Source organism: Microtus oregoni, unplaced genomic scaffold (genome assembly GCF_018167655.1).
Source record: "Microtus oregoni isolate MIOR12 unplaced genomic scaffold, Mior012 000046F_ref0000063, whole genome shotgun sequence".
NCBI lineage: Eukaryota > Metazoa > Chordata > Mammalia > Rodentia > Cricetidae > Microtus > Microtus oregoni.
This window is the reverse complement of record NW_024543220.1, coordinates 8,849,670-8,864,627: the sequence shown is the minus strand read 5'-3', so window position 1 is coordinate 8,864,627 and position 14,958 is coordinate 8,849,670. Positions and strand designations below refer to the sequence as shown.

Below are 14,958 nucleotides of genomic sequence, written 5' to 3'. Positions count from 1 at the left end.
CTAAAAGATGATTTGAAATAATATTAGAATTGGAGAAGAGAAGGAAATCCATATCCTCACTGGTCAATTATCTTTCATTTGGTAGAATTATCTCTGAGAAGGGCATAAATAATAGAAACACTGAAGCAGAATCCTAGAAGAAATCCAACTCATCGTTCCCATCTTGGTCATAGTAGCAATGCCTCTTAATTTGCTGTCTTTTTAGAATTTAATTATCGTTTTAAAACATACCATTCTCTGAGAAAATTCTTCTTTTGACAACAGTTTCTTCAAAGCTGCTTTCATGGCTTCATTTCTCAAGCTGTAGATAACTGGATTGAGTGTTGGAGGTATTACAGTGTAGACTATGGAGAATGTGAGGTCCATAGCTGACAGGGAATCTGAAGGGGGTCTTAGAAACTCAAAGCCTGCAGCTGAGAGGAAGAAAGAGACCACAAACAAGTGTGGTAAGCAGGTAGAGAATACCTTCGTCCGACCATCAGCTGACGGAATCCTCATCACCGTTAAGAAGATCTGAACATAGGAGAACACAATGGCGATCAAGCAGACAAAGGCTGTGGATGTTGTGAATGCAGCCACTGCAATCTCATTAATGAATTCGTAAGAACAAGCTAGTTTTAGCATTTGGGGAATGTCACAGAAGAACTGGTGAATAATCCTCTGCCCACAAAGAGGAATTGAAAAGTTAACAGCTGTGTGTATGAGCCCAGATAGGCCTCCTGCCATCCAGACAGCTATCACTGCACGCTTGCAAGCAAGGTTATCCATAATTGTCTCATACTGAAGAGGCCGACAAATGGCAACATACCGGTCATAAGACATCACTGTGAGCAGAGCTACTTCTGATGATGCCAAAGATATGAAGAATAAAACTTGAAGCATGCATTGACCAAGGGAAATGAAACCGTTGTCCATGAGTGAGTTTGCAATGGATTGGGGGACAGTGACAGAGATGAAGCAGAGGTCCAAAAGAGAAAGGTGCTTCAAGAAGTAATACATTGGAGAATGCAGATGACGGTCCAAGGTGATGATGGTGATAATGAGCAGATTGCCCATGATGGCCAGCAGGTATGTCATCAAAAAGAGCACTGCATGTAAAACCTGCAACTTACGCTCATCAGAGAACCCCATGAGGAGGAATCCAGTCTTTGAGCTTACATTCATTAGGGTCACTCTCCAGACTCGAAGTTTAGCTCTATTTAGGAAAAGACAGAATAAAACTACTGATATCAGGAAGAACTTGTCATTCTTGGGATTAGCTACCATTCAATTCTGACAAATATTTAGCAGTTTTTCTGGAAATAGAAACCCTAAATGTGATTAACAAGTCATGAGAATTTTCTCAAATAAAACCTGACTTGTCAAAGTTAGAAAAACTGAATGATGTTGGAAATCGCTTTGCTTCAATAAAACCAGTGAAAATGAGTTCAATATAGTAGCTTCATCTTTTCTACATGTCACCTTAGCATCAAAATAATACACCACATTTAACAGTAATCAGCCAGGCTATGGTGGTGCACGCTTTTCATTCCAGCACTTGGGAGGCAGAGGCAGGCAGATCTCTGTGAGTTTGAGACTAGCCTGGTGTACAAAGTGAGTTCCAGGGCTGTTACACAAATATCAAAGTACCAAATACTACTATTACTACTACTACTAATAATAATAGTAACAATACTAAAATAGTTATAATAATAAATACAGTGCAGCCTTCTATGATAAGTATAGAGAATTCAGTTGCTGGTACAACTTATAAATGGTTAGGAATAACCCAGAATAAACGGAGGAAAAATATGTCACTTCAGAGAGCACATGAAGGCAGTTATATGTTAAATTTCTCATTTTTCTATCTGTACAGGAATAAAATTCTCTTTAGCTTTTCTCCTTTCTCAGTCAGTATCGACATATGTGCTCATCCGAGTTCCGTCTCAGTAACTACTTCATTACAGTGTGGTATTCTCTCTCTCTCTCAATGAGCCATTCATATTGATCGCTGTGTTGTGCTCTGTGTAAATATATGTGTATCTCTGTATTGAATTAGATAGTGCATCTTACCCATTTTAGAGAATGAGCAAGCCCTCGTTTCTTTATTTTCCTGTAATCTCCTGTCTGTTACCGCTTTGCTCCTGTTTCAGAGCCTCATGTAATGATTCCTGGTTAGCTACTTCCAGCTGGGTCAGCTCCACATCTCTGTCATATCTCTTCCATTTTCGCATTCAAACAACATTAATTTTTATCTGCTAATTATTTCTTTAGCTATTAAATCTTGCTACTTTAAAGATGAGTCTCTCCTCTTTGGCAGTTTCATTTCTCAGCTTTATGCAGTTCCAATCATGCTTCCATGTTATTCTGAGCTGACTTTCTTAGCTTCATACTTTAATTTCTGCTGATTTCATTATTATAAGTGATATCCAAAAACCTTAGCATTCCAAACATTATCTTCCCAACATGTTCCCTGACTGATCTTCTAGTTCTTCTCTCATTGTAACTTATTCAACACCTGTGCCTAATAAAGATGATTTCCTAGATTGCTCTTAAGGAACAAATCATGTCATAAGTCTATGTTCTTTTGTCTTTTCTTAAACTGTATTTTGACATTTCATAAAATTCTTACTCTAAGATTCTATCTATTTTGCTTGGAAAATATTTGAGAATTTTAAGATAGTCACATTATTTCCCTGACTAAAAATTTTCTCGAGCTTAACAAGACAGCCCAAGAAGGGCTCATGTAAGGCAACCCATACCACATACACGGAGGTTACTATAATTCATGTCTTTTCTGGACTCACTTTCTGCATGTATTTTTCAGTTTGTTTAAACTATTCTTTGGGAAAGGAAACTGAGAGTCTCATTAGAAGTCATTCCACTGATAGCTGACATGGATGCTCCTGCATGCTACTTAAATGTCAAGTGAATTCTATCGAATTTGGAGAAGTTTCTCTTACCAATGCTGACCTTAGTCAATGGGAACAAATCTCACTGGATCCTTGAGATTCTTGGGTTTACTGGATCTTGAGATTATCTGTTCTAGAATCTAGACGTGAGATTTTCGTGTAAGATAGGACTAAGGGGCTCTCACACAAAACTGAGTATGAGTCAGGGGATGCTTTAACTCCTCATTAAGAGCTTGGTTTCTGAAGCTGCCCAGGCACCAGGGGACATGCTGTTCCTTCAGGCTGGGTCTCAGGTAAACACTGTAAGTTCAAAGTGTGGAATTTTGAGGAACTCTCTCTCAGGGACTCACTCCAGTGGAGAGTTACTAATTATTCTCTTGATTTAACTGAATGTTATGGTCTAAGTATTATAGATAAGAAATGAATAGTCTTTTAAATCTGCCTTCTACAGTTTATGTTCATAGATTTCTCTACAATAAGTACATTTCCCTTTTATTTTTAATTTCAATTTAACTGGTCCTTGATAAACTCATGCATGTTTGTTTAGGCTTAATGTAAAAAGGCAACTATTTAGTAGGAATTCATTTACATGAACTTACAATTACAATTATAATTAATGCATTAATCCATTTTAGCATCATATGAACTCAAAGTTTCCTCCAAACACCATGTCTTTCCTAAAATAACTGTAAAGGTGATTATTTTCAAGCTTCCATTTTAATAATTAATGAGGTTTGCATGTGAAATATCTCTTACAGACTTATGTATCTGAGAGCGTGGTGCCTAGCTGGTGGCATTGTTCAGAAGGCTGCTGGAATCTTAAGGACACTGAGTTTCTTTGGAGAAAGTTGTAAATTTGGAACTTTCTAACCTGGGTTCCACTTCTTGTTTGCTCTCTGCTTCTTGCCTATTCATGCAACATGGCCAGTAGCCTCATGGTCCTGCTACTACATCTTCCCCAATGGTGAAAGTACCTTCTCAAACTTTAAGCCAACATAAGCCCTTGCTTCCGTAAGTTTCTTCATATTGGACATTCGATCACAACAATGAAATTGCTATTAGAGAAAATGGAACACCCCCCCCCAAAGCATTATGGTCTTATAGTCAAGCAGAAACGATGGGAGCCAGGTGATCAAAAAACCTTTAGCTAAAGTTCAACTCAGTGGGGCCTGTTTCTCACAGGCACTCTTAGGAGCTGGCAGAATTCCCTCACTGATTCCTTGTTCTAGGGAATGAGAGTATAATAGTTGGGAAAGCCAGTATTGCACCTTCACAGGAATCACAGAGCTTAGTGACACCATCAAGGGTTTGAAAGATCCAGGGGTGGTGATTCCCAACGCATTCCTTTTACCTTTCCTAGTTTGTCTGTACAGAAAGTGAGTAGATCATGGAAAACGATGGCTGATCATTGTAAGTTTAATTAATTTGCAACTCCAACCCCAGCGGCCCTGCTGGATCCTTACTTGAACAGATTAACATATCTCCTTGTTCCTGGAATGTTGCTTTTCATTTACCAAATGCTTTTCCCTCCATACCATTCTATAAGGTTCACAATAAGCAAATAGCTTTCTGCTGGTCTCAAATTTATGTGAATTCTTTAGTCTTGTGTCATAACTTAGTTTGTATGGATCCTAATCACCTGTCTTCAAGGCATCATGCTAGTCAATGGCATTATGCTGATTGGACTGTGTGAGTGATTTATGGATATTGAGAGTAGAACTGCTATTGATAGTTACTGGGGGCAGTAAATGAAGGCAGATTGAGTTACAGATACTAAATTAGTCAGGTATTTGCTATTACATTATATGGTGACAAGATAAAAATATGTACTTTATATCTTAGAAAGTTAGAAGAAAGGATTTTGACTATTTTCATCATAAAAATGTTGATTATTAGAGGTAACAGATGTATATATACACACATAAGCATTATATATAAGCTATATATACAATCATTATATATAAAATATATTTTGAAATTTTATGTTTTTATATTTTTTATTATTAAACAAAACTGAAAAGTTAATGAAGGCTAAAGAAGTAGCCCAGTAGCAGATAGTATCTGTTTAGCATGCAAGATATTCTGGGTTTAATTCCTGTACTAAAAAAGCAATCAGTTAAGCTGTGTGTGATTCAGTGATTCTTCACCGAATCCAGTATACCTATGTTTAATTTAATTCCAGTATTATGCAGATTTTGTGATTATTGTTTCATTCTATAAGTCAAGTAATGTAATGCCTTCAGCTTTTTTTTAATGGATGTTTAGATCATTCAAGTTACCTTGAATTTTAGCTTTTTTTTCTGCATCTGGGGAGGTCACTGCTATTTTTACGGGAATGCATTTAATTTATAGATTGCTTTGGATAATTTGACCATTTAGAAAATATTTATTCTGCTAATGAATTAATATATGATTGTCTTTTACTTATTTGTGTATTATTTAGTTGCATGTACCAATATTTTATAGTTTCCATCACAGAGTTCTTTCTTTTTTTTAATTTTTTTTTTACAATCCATTATTTTATTTTTATAATTTTTCTTTATTCTTGAGAATTTCACACGTGGTCAGTGAATAATAAGCTTATCTTATTGATAAGATGCTAATAAATACTTTTACTCAAGCTGCAAAACTTTTATTTGTTCATCATATCATTGGAAATTGTAACCATGACAACAGTCTGTTCTGATACGTGAACGACCAAAAGAAACAAAAAAGAAAAAACATGACTACTCCCCGGTATGGTGGAGGATAAAGTTCACTATAGATGTGTAGGAGAGCACAGCCATGCGAGGAGAAGGTGAGAGGAAGGGATGGGGAGAGGTGACCAGGTGCAGTAGTCAGGAGGCCTAAAAGACAACAGACAAAAGACCAGGCAACCAAAATGGTTAGTTCAAAACCAACTGTGAGAAGGGCAGCCCACCCCCTGGTCTGGAGAAGTTTAGGGTAGGGGGAAGGGCATGCCAGTCAGAAGGACATTGCTGTAGGTAGGGAGTAAAGGATGCAGGGAGAACTGGACAGCCAGCATCCACTCTGTGTTACTAAATGGGCATGTCAGCTATTTGTGCTGGTCTTGAAATCTAACAATATGAATATTTTTACCTTATTAAATATGTGTCTATTTGGTGGCCACTGTCTTTTTGCAAAATTTGCCAATATGTTTAATATATTTACTAATATTTTAAATTACTTTCAAGAAAAACAAAGAGTTTTCATTATTTTTACTATTAAACTATTTTGATTTGCCTACTTGATATTACACATTCTTTAATTCACTTAACCTTGTGTTTAGACACGATAACTTTTTTGTAGCGTGGGTTGTGGCAGCCAGCCCTAAACTGATGGCACCGTTACTTCATACTCTCCCAGTTAGTGACATTTCCTCCACAGTGCTCAATCCTGTGTAGTAATTTACACATAACTCCCCTCGGTGGCTAAAGAAACTTACAATGGTACCAGACATCCCCTACTGGCCGCTGACCTTTGTCCTGGAATGCCTGTGGGAGTCTAGTGGCCTGCAGATGGTATTTCTGCTCTTGTAAACTTTGCTGTGGGATTGGGATGATGTGGTCTTTTTATTACAGCAGGAAAGAGAAACATCTGAGGGCAGTAAAACAATTTTCTTGCCTAGCTGTGAGTTCCATAGATAATTTTAATCTACACCCTTGGTGCTCACCTTTATAAATCCTTCTTTTAGCTCCTTATGACGCAGCATGCGCTTAGGCTCTAAGTCTGCTGTCCTGCTGCTAGCAGTAAGAATAAATTCATTTAATCTAAATTTGAGCTGAGTCTAAGTCTTTGGTCTCTCTCAGTGTATTCTAACACTGTAACACTAGGAAACATTTATATAAAGATATGAATCACATTCATATGGTCAAAAATTCAAGGTGATTTTTACATCCAATCTGTGATATTTCTCTGGCAAGTTTGTGATGTGGACAGAGTCATTTAGAACCATTGGGCTTGGGAAATTACCTGAACAACCTTACAACAGCAAAATATTTGTTTGGTGATTTTGTTTAGAAATTTATATTATTGTCATAACATAATTATGCAAATCCTGTTCCAATATAAAATAAAAGTTTTAATATTTAATGCTTGCATTTTATCTAGACTTTAAGAAACACTAAAAAACTCAAAGTGTAATATTTCGATTTACTCTTAACAGCACATGGACAATGAGAATTACACTACTTGAAGAATGAACATTAATACTATGCACAGGTTTATTAACACAAGTGAGCATATATTATTTTATGTTGTATTGCTGTGAATTCCATTGCCAACAAGTTCCTTCCCACTAGGCTGCAGCCACCTTGGTAGCTCATTAGTCAGTTCATCTAAAGCTGCTGGGCCTCTTGTTAAGACAAAGCAAACAGGTTTGCCTTGCTCACAGACTTCAACTGAAAGGACAGACAGGTCTCAGGTACAACTTTCCAAAAACAGGAACGTGTTTTGTAATAACTGCTCTCTGTAATGACTACTTCTGTCTCTGGTAAATTATTAGATAGAATAAATTTCTCTGAGGCATATCAAGGTTTTAGATTATAAAAAGTTTTAATAAGTTCTGAGGGTCTCAAAAAACAATTTAAGGAATATAAAAACAAAAATGCTTCAGATTTCTTTCCCTTCCTATGCCATTATTATACTAAGATTTCAAAGGTTCAGAGTTTAAACCTTGGTCAATGGAGTTCTGATAAACTGGTAGAACACTGACTACTTACACAAGCTATTACATATATATTAAAATATATTAAAATTTCTTTGGTTGTCTTCTAAGTATAGACTTAAAGGTGCTTTTCATTGGGCTAAAGACATATATCTGACTCTCTGGACAGAAAAAAAGTTCATGACTTTTAACCCAAAACCATAGTTTTTATTATGACTCCACGGTATAAATCTGTTCCAGTTGTTTTGCAGACACCTGTTAGCTGATTTTTCTAGTGTGGATTTCAATACAATGACGATGTCTAGAATTTTTAAATTCACGTAAGTTTCAGGGAATTAAAGATGTCCTAAGAATGTCAAAAGACTGCCATAAGAATGACCAGCTGCCACAGGTCGAATGGTCTCCAGATAAGTACAGCCTATTTCCCCACCAGACCATTCCTGAGGATGGAACCTCTCCAGGTCTTAGAATTCCTCCCCTACCCCAATGACTAAGGCCATGGGCCTAAAATTTCCACAGGTAAGGTTTTCTTTCAGTTTCTAAATTTTAACCCTTGTCCCTAGGCTATATTTGTCTCATCATATTTCTTCTCGGCTTAAAGACTCCATCCAGTGATCACATGCAGACTACAAACTGCTGAGCTACCGACTTTGCTAAAAGCTAATGCCAACCAGTCCAGCTGATGTGATTGCCCCCTGTTTCTTCAGGTGGATTAAGTATAAAATGCTTCTGAAAATGTCCTAGTTTCCAGCTTCTGACTAGCCCTTCAGCCTTCCTGGGCCCTAATAAAGATAAAAGATGCTCTAGTTTCAGATTGAAGTAGTTACAGATGAGAGTACATTGTCCTTTGCCCATCTGCCCCCAAAAGGCTGGAACACTAAGTCAAAAGGAAACTCCCTGGCATGGGAGACAAAATGACTAGCTATAATGTCAATTGGTATAACAGGAAAATTGTTCCTTTATTTAACTGCCTGGTTCCTTAACTAAAATGGTTCTGGAATATAATAGGACACTTGGCCTGCTTTATACAGAAAAGAGGCGATACATGGATTTAAGGAAAAACTTGTTTTTAAACAACCTCAGGATTACAATCTGGCTGTACTCAAAGAAATATTACAAAAAGGAGGCCTGAGATAAAATAAACGACGGTTGCCCCATTTCTTTCCAGGCTTCTTCTAGATAGTAACTCAGAAGTCAACCATCACAGGGCCTTTGGCCTTTCTGCTTCTGCTAATTACTCTTGGCTCTTACACCATTGATACAATAACTAAATAATGACTCTTATTTGGGTGCCATTAAGCTGATGGTTATTAGATACAAATATAAGCAGGTACCCATCATAGAGTCAAAGATTTGACCCAGGATATAACTCAAGTGGGGAGAGTAAGACCCAAATTTAACCTGTAAACTCCACCCACCTAAGCGTCAGGTAACTGGAATTTCCAGGGAGTGGTCCTAACCAAAGCCCACATTGGTCAGTATTTAGTATTTAAGTAAAGTTTCCTTAAAATTTAGCTCAAAATGATAGAATTTTTTTTCTCTTGTGAATCTCAGGATTAACAGAAGAAAGTCGTATTTTCTTTTGTTGCTGTGACTCAGAATCACAAATGGCATGGCCACATGGTGCTGTATGAACTCCTCAACCATCGTGTTCAGTCCTGCCCAGAGCTCAAGCATTAAAGTTATTGTAACAATGAAGGATCTATTGCACTTTTATAAGTACCTAAGTGTAGTATAGGTTTAACCATGAGTTGATTGTTTCCTTCTAGATCCATTTACTCTTGTGAATTCCATGGCATCTGTTAGATGGTTCTCTCATTAATTCCAAGTACAGAAACTTCTTTGAGAGGCAAATATGAATATTCGTGCTTCTTTGGTCTTTCTTTAGTGACTACCTTGGTTTGACCCAAAACTCCTTCGTCAGTATCCTCCTCAGAGCAGCCTTCACATCTTTGTTCCTCAAAGTATAGATGAACGGGTTGAGTGTAGGCGTAACAATGCCATAGAACAGAGCCATGATCTTGCCCCTATCATGAGAATAGCTTGAGGGAGGCTGAACATACATACTGATGGCTGTGAAGTAGAATAAGAAGACCACCAGCAGATGTGATGCACATGTGTTAAAGGCCTTCCAGCGACTTTCAGCAGAACGGAGTTTCAGTACTGCTTGAGCAATGAACACATAGGTGCCCAGGATGAGGCTGAGTGGCACTAAGAGCAGCAAAGCTCCAAGAACATTGAGTTCAGCTTCATTCACAGTTGTGTCAGTACAAGCTAGTTTCAGAAGAGCCGGGACTTCACAGAAGAAATGGTCTATTACCCTCTGTCCACACCTGGGGACTACCACAGTGAGAGTGGACTGCACAAGAGAGTTTGCAAAGCCACTAACCCAGGTCCCTGTGGCCATATGAATGCACCGTCTCTGGCTCATGATGACAGGATAGTGAAGGGGCTTGCAAATGGCGGCAAAGCGGTCAAAGGCCATGATGGCCAGAAGGATGCATTCAGTTGAGCCCAAGGCCAAGAAAATATACAGCTGGGCCACACAGCCACCATAGCTGATGGTCTTTTCTGGACCTCTAAGGTTGACCAACATCTGAGGGACAGTGCTGGTAGTATAGCAGAGGTCCAGAAGAGAAAGATTGGAGACAAAAAAGTACATGGGGCTGTCAAGCTGGGGGTCTAGTCTGGAAACTAGGATAATAGAGATATTACCAAATAAGGCAAAGATGTAGGCCACCAAAAATATTACAAAGAGAGGTGTCTCCAACCAAGGCCGGTCAGAAAATCCCAATAAGATGAAGCCATCTATCAAACTCTGATTGTTGGTCCACATATTAATATTAACAGGTAAAATTCTAGCTACAACCTTTAAATATCCAACTTCAGGGATGGGCATTAATCAGTTAAGAGGAACCAACTGAGAATTAGAAGCAAGACATGCTGAGATAAAATTCCCATCTTCTCTCTGTACATTGTTGTAATATTGAAAGGTCAGTCATGTACCTGGGAAATGTTAGTTAATGATTGTTAATTCAAGTTAGCTATTCTGATTGTTTTAAAAATGCTTCAGTAGTACTACCATTGGCTCTCCATGACATGGGTATTTAGTAGTGACAACATTGCACAGATTAACACAAATTTTGAGATGACAGAGCTTTCTCCAAACCACTTGGCTGCAGGTAGAGAGCAATCAATCTGTGTCTTAGACAGAGCTGATTTGGCACATCATCAGTCTTTCTCACAGTGACAAAGAGGCCAGGAACATCATGGGACCCTGGAAATTTCATAAAACTTGCGTAGTGAGAAGATGGCATGTCAGGACATCTTTTGTTCTTTCCAGGCTCTATTGCCCATCCTATAAAGAGAAAGAAAGCATCATAGAGGAAGAAAGCAAAACATCCGAGCAAGGCCTCAGCATTTCAGGCCTAAGATATTTGTACCATGTGAGTGTGATGTTTAAAAATATTTGTATAAACTTGGAGTTTTACTCTTAGAGAAATCCAGAGTTTCAAATATTCATATCCCTGCATAACCTGTGTATGAATTTCTAGTTTCTCAGTATTATCAGCATGTACAAAGGTATACATTTCCCTTCTGCCTCCCATATTGTTAAGTATAGCTCATTTGTTCTACTAAGTTGACCACCTCACTTGTCCCATTCAAACCTTGCAACTCCTTTATATAATCATTTAAGAAAAGTAGCCTCAATGGCCACCTTTTCTGATTCTTATTGTTTTCATTGGGATGGTAAACAACTCAACTGGCACAAGACTGATGACCCGTTTTATCATTGGAGCCTACGCTACTAAAAAATAAAAACAAAGCCGCGTGTGGTAGTGATCGCCCAGGTCTCCATCCCAGACTCCTACAGTAACATGGGAAGCAGAAACAGCAGAATCTGCCAGAAGGTCCTGTGTGTATCCCAACCGCAGAGAAAGTAAGAGAATTTGCTTTAAAACAAGGTGGAAGAAAAAAAAGAAAAAAAACAATTACTGAAATTGTCCTCTGACCTCAACACACATGCCTTGACATGCATATTCCCCCGTTACATGCACCGTTACACACGGTAAATAAATACATGCTTAAATTCATTTTTGTTTAAATCCCTATGTTTGAATAATTTGATTTGTATTTCTTTCTGGTTATTTTACAAATGGCACCTTTTCTTCCTCCTTCAAATCTCAGTTATTCTGTTCACTAACTGTATGATTTTGAGGTGTCATTAACTATTTTGTGCTTCAATATTCTCCTCCTTTAAAAACAAGCATAGCTATACTTATATAAGTAAACATATTCAGAAATATAATATAAATTGCAAACCTACCTCAGTTTTTGTTCTATACCAGTTATTAAATAACTATGGATTCTTTATTTACCTGGTATAAGTTCCCATACATACTGTGCTTGCCTTATATTTACCCTGAATAATTGTTATATATAATTAACAGATACCTATTAGGAGGCAGTAAACACTATAAAGATAACAATTTGATGTGACCGCTAAGAGGTCGATTTCAGATCTACTGTCCCCCTTGTTTTGTTACTTCCTGTTACTGTAATCAGACATTGATTTTGATGGTTTTAGTTAGCCAGGGCTGTTTTCTAAGTCTGCTACATTGATCTGTGAGTAGGATAAATGACAGCGAGGAATGATAGGGAGCGACACTCTCTTCACAGCTTAAACTCGGAGTCATTGCATGTAAGTTAGGTGAGATGGCATATGCCTGCAATCCCAGCTTTAGGAGGCAGAAGCAAAGGATTGCAAGCTTGAAGCCAGCCTGGGTTACAATGAATAACTAAGTTTAAAAAATGAAAGAAAAAGACAAAAAAAAAATATCAAGTCTAAAACAGAGTTCAGTTGTAACCCAATGCCTTAACTTTGTTTTTCATAATTATTTTGGTATCCAAAAGTGATCATCCCCTTTGAATTGTAATTTCTTCTATCATTAAAGTTGTCAATTGAACCAATTCTTATTGATCTATTCATTAAATCTGTAGTTATCAAGGAGCACCATAGTAGACACATGAACTTAAGGTTAATAATACTCCATGATATGTAGTTTTCCAACTGGTGTCCTATTTCCATCTTGAAAGTACACTGGCTCATTAGGAAGTCAGTCTTACCTTCATATTTAGTTGTTCATATCTCAGCACAAAAATGTTCAGTGGCTCTTGATATTCAACAAATTATGTTGAAAAGCATCCTTAGACTCAGCATTTAATGAAATGATGGCTTGAAGCCTTCTGAAGCAAGCAGAACTTGCTCCCTATGAAGCTTATGGTATTACATTAGTATCTTGATATCACTACTTCTTGTTATCTTTAGCCTTAACCAGTTTCGTCTCACTTAATATTTTGCCTCACCTGATCCCAGAAAATCTTTTACTTTTTAATTCCAAGGCTGAAGCATAATAAAACTATTCTATTTATTACTCAACATTTCCTCTTTCTACCTCTAATTATAAAATTCATGACACTAATTAACCAAGAAATACATTTATTTTACATGGTAAGAATCAATTGGCCTTAAGTATGCCACTTCATACCTTGTAGAGATTATACCAACTTAAAAAAATAAAAATGCTTCAATACAAACTCCATATTGCTTTCATGACAATTGGGAATTGGAATCTATTTAATTTGTAAATTGAAAACAAACAACTGTACAATATGATATATGATGTCAATTGGAATGTAGGCAACAGCAACAGTATTAGTAACGTACACAGTAAATTACTATAGAATTAGTCCAGAAATTTCCAGATGCCTATGAATATCTATGGCAAATTAGTTTGATTATTAAGAATTCTACTTTATAGATTCTATTATTTGTTATCACTTCAATTTTAGGTTTTATTTTAAACTTGTCTCATTTAATTCCATTCTTCTTATACTTCTCATCCAGGAACTGTGTCTTTAGAAACAGTGTCTTAAAAGATGCTATTTTCTTATATTATATCCCCAAAGAAATGGGACCGGCAGCACTTCCAGTTGAGCAGAGTATTATTATAAAAATAGATTTTTTTTTGCTTTGTTTTAACAAAAACCTTTATTATCTTTGTACTCTGACCCAAATTTTGCCTTCATTAACAAAGGAAGTTTTCTTTGGGATTGCAGGTTTAATCATGCACAGGTACTTCTCAGTTGGCATTTGAGTAACTTCTGTCAAATTAGAATCTTTAAAAGGACAACTGCATAATGTTGCTTTCGTCCTGTGTGAATGAGTTTTCTGCAAAGGTTACATACAGAATATCAGAGATGGAAGTCTGACCTTAGGGCTTAAGCCAGGGAGCTAACTCTCTTCTATGTTTAGATTTTGCTATGCTCCTATTTTCTGCACTGGCTCAGATATATGATAATAAGCCAAATTTGCTTAGATAGAGCTATGTTATTTTTTTTTTAACTTCTTGGCTTGACTATTAGATGCCCTTATTGTAAGTTGTCAGGTTTATACCACTTTTAAGTTGTTAAAATGTTTGGCCTTTCAGTACATAATATCTCTATTTTAACACCCACAAACATTGAAACACAATCATTTCAATCTGGAAAGTGCTAGAAATTATGTCTACATTTATTTAAGTGGAGATACAGGTTCTGAATGTAAATAGCATGAGCAGTGATGTATAGTCTCACAGCCCTCCTCATAAATGTATGAGAAGGACCTGGGCATACTAAAATGCACATATCAGATTTTATATATATAAAATCTACACAGGCATACAATTCTTCTGATGGCCATATTTGATTGGTTCTTACAATAAACAAGCCTCTAAACAAGTATTACCATTAGCTTTAAAGAGAAGAAACACATAGAAAAGTTACATTCAGCCCTTGCTCAAGTTTGTGTATGTAAATTTAGAAACAGATTGAATGATGTTAGATTTTTGAATACAGTATCTGCATATTTTTATAATCCTTAAATGAAAACAAAAATGACTAGAGAGAATTAACTTGTCAGTTTAAAAGTATTCTTTGACAGGCTTTCCCATCATCCCATTCCTGGGATCCAGAGCAAAATTAAGCACTGGTTTGACTCACCTGTCCTCCCCAGATCCCTTCTGTGTGTTCCTGGTGCTGGGTCTATGGAGCTTGTGCATAGAGTTCATGCATGGAGGGAGAAGGATCTGCGGCTCAGAGATGGCATGCAGACCTGGTTGTGTCTGAATCGCTTCTTTCTGACCTATTACAGTGGCAAATTTAGCCTGCTTAGGAGTTTATAAAAAATGAAAGGGCAAATTTAAGTAGCCAACTCCAATTTAGCCAGTGTCGCGGCCCCACAGATCAACAGGGAGCTTCCTGTTCATTTCATTAGTTGCATCCTGTTTTAAACCTCTGAGGTTCAACATAATAATCACCATTGTTGCCAACACGTCCAGAAGAAAAAAACCAGAGGGACCA

The 14,958-nt window shown here is 37.1% G+C and overlaps 2 protein-coding genes across 2 annotated transcripts; both read right to left on the bottom strand.

Annotated features, from left to right (window-relative positions):
- Positions 1 to 201: 201 nt before the first annotated feature.
- Positions 202 to 1,167, bottom strand: LOC121435688 (olfactory receptor 14J1-like). The gene has a single exon (XM_041635152.1). The coding sequence runs from the start codon at positions 1,162 to 1,164 to the stop codon at positions 202 to 204; it is 963 nt and encodes a 320-aa protein (XP_041491086.1). The 5' UTR covers positions 1,165 to 1,167.
- Positions 1,168 to 9,448: 8,281 nt separating this feature from the next.
- Positions 9,449 to 10,393, bottom strand: LOC121435368 (olfactory receptor 2B6-like). The gene has a single exon (XM_041634646.1). The coding sequence runs from the start codon at positions 10,391 to 10,393 to the stop codon at positions 9,449 to 9,451; it is 945 nt and encodes a 314-aa protein (XP_041490580.1).
- Positions 10,394 to 14,958: the final 4,565 nt, after the last annotated feature.

Bases quoted from the DNA above. Each gene is read 5' to 3' on its own strand.
- LOC121435368 (XM_041634646.1), bottom strand. From the start codon at position 10,393: ATGTGGACCAACAATCAGAGTTTGATAGATGGCTTCATCTTATTGGGA.
- LOC121435688 (XM_041635152.1), bottom strand. From the start codon at position 1,164: ATGAATGTAAGCTCAAAGACTGGATTCCTCCTCATGGGGTTCTCTGAT.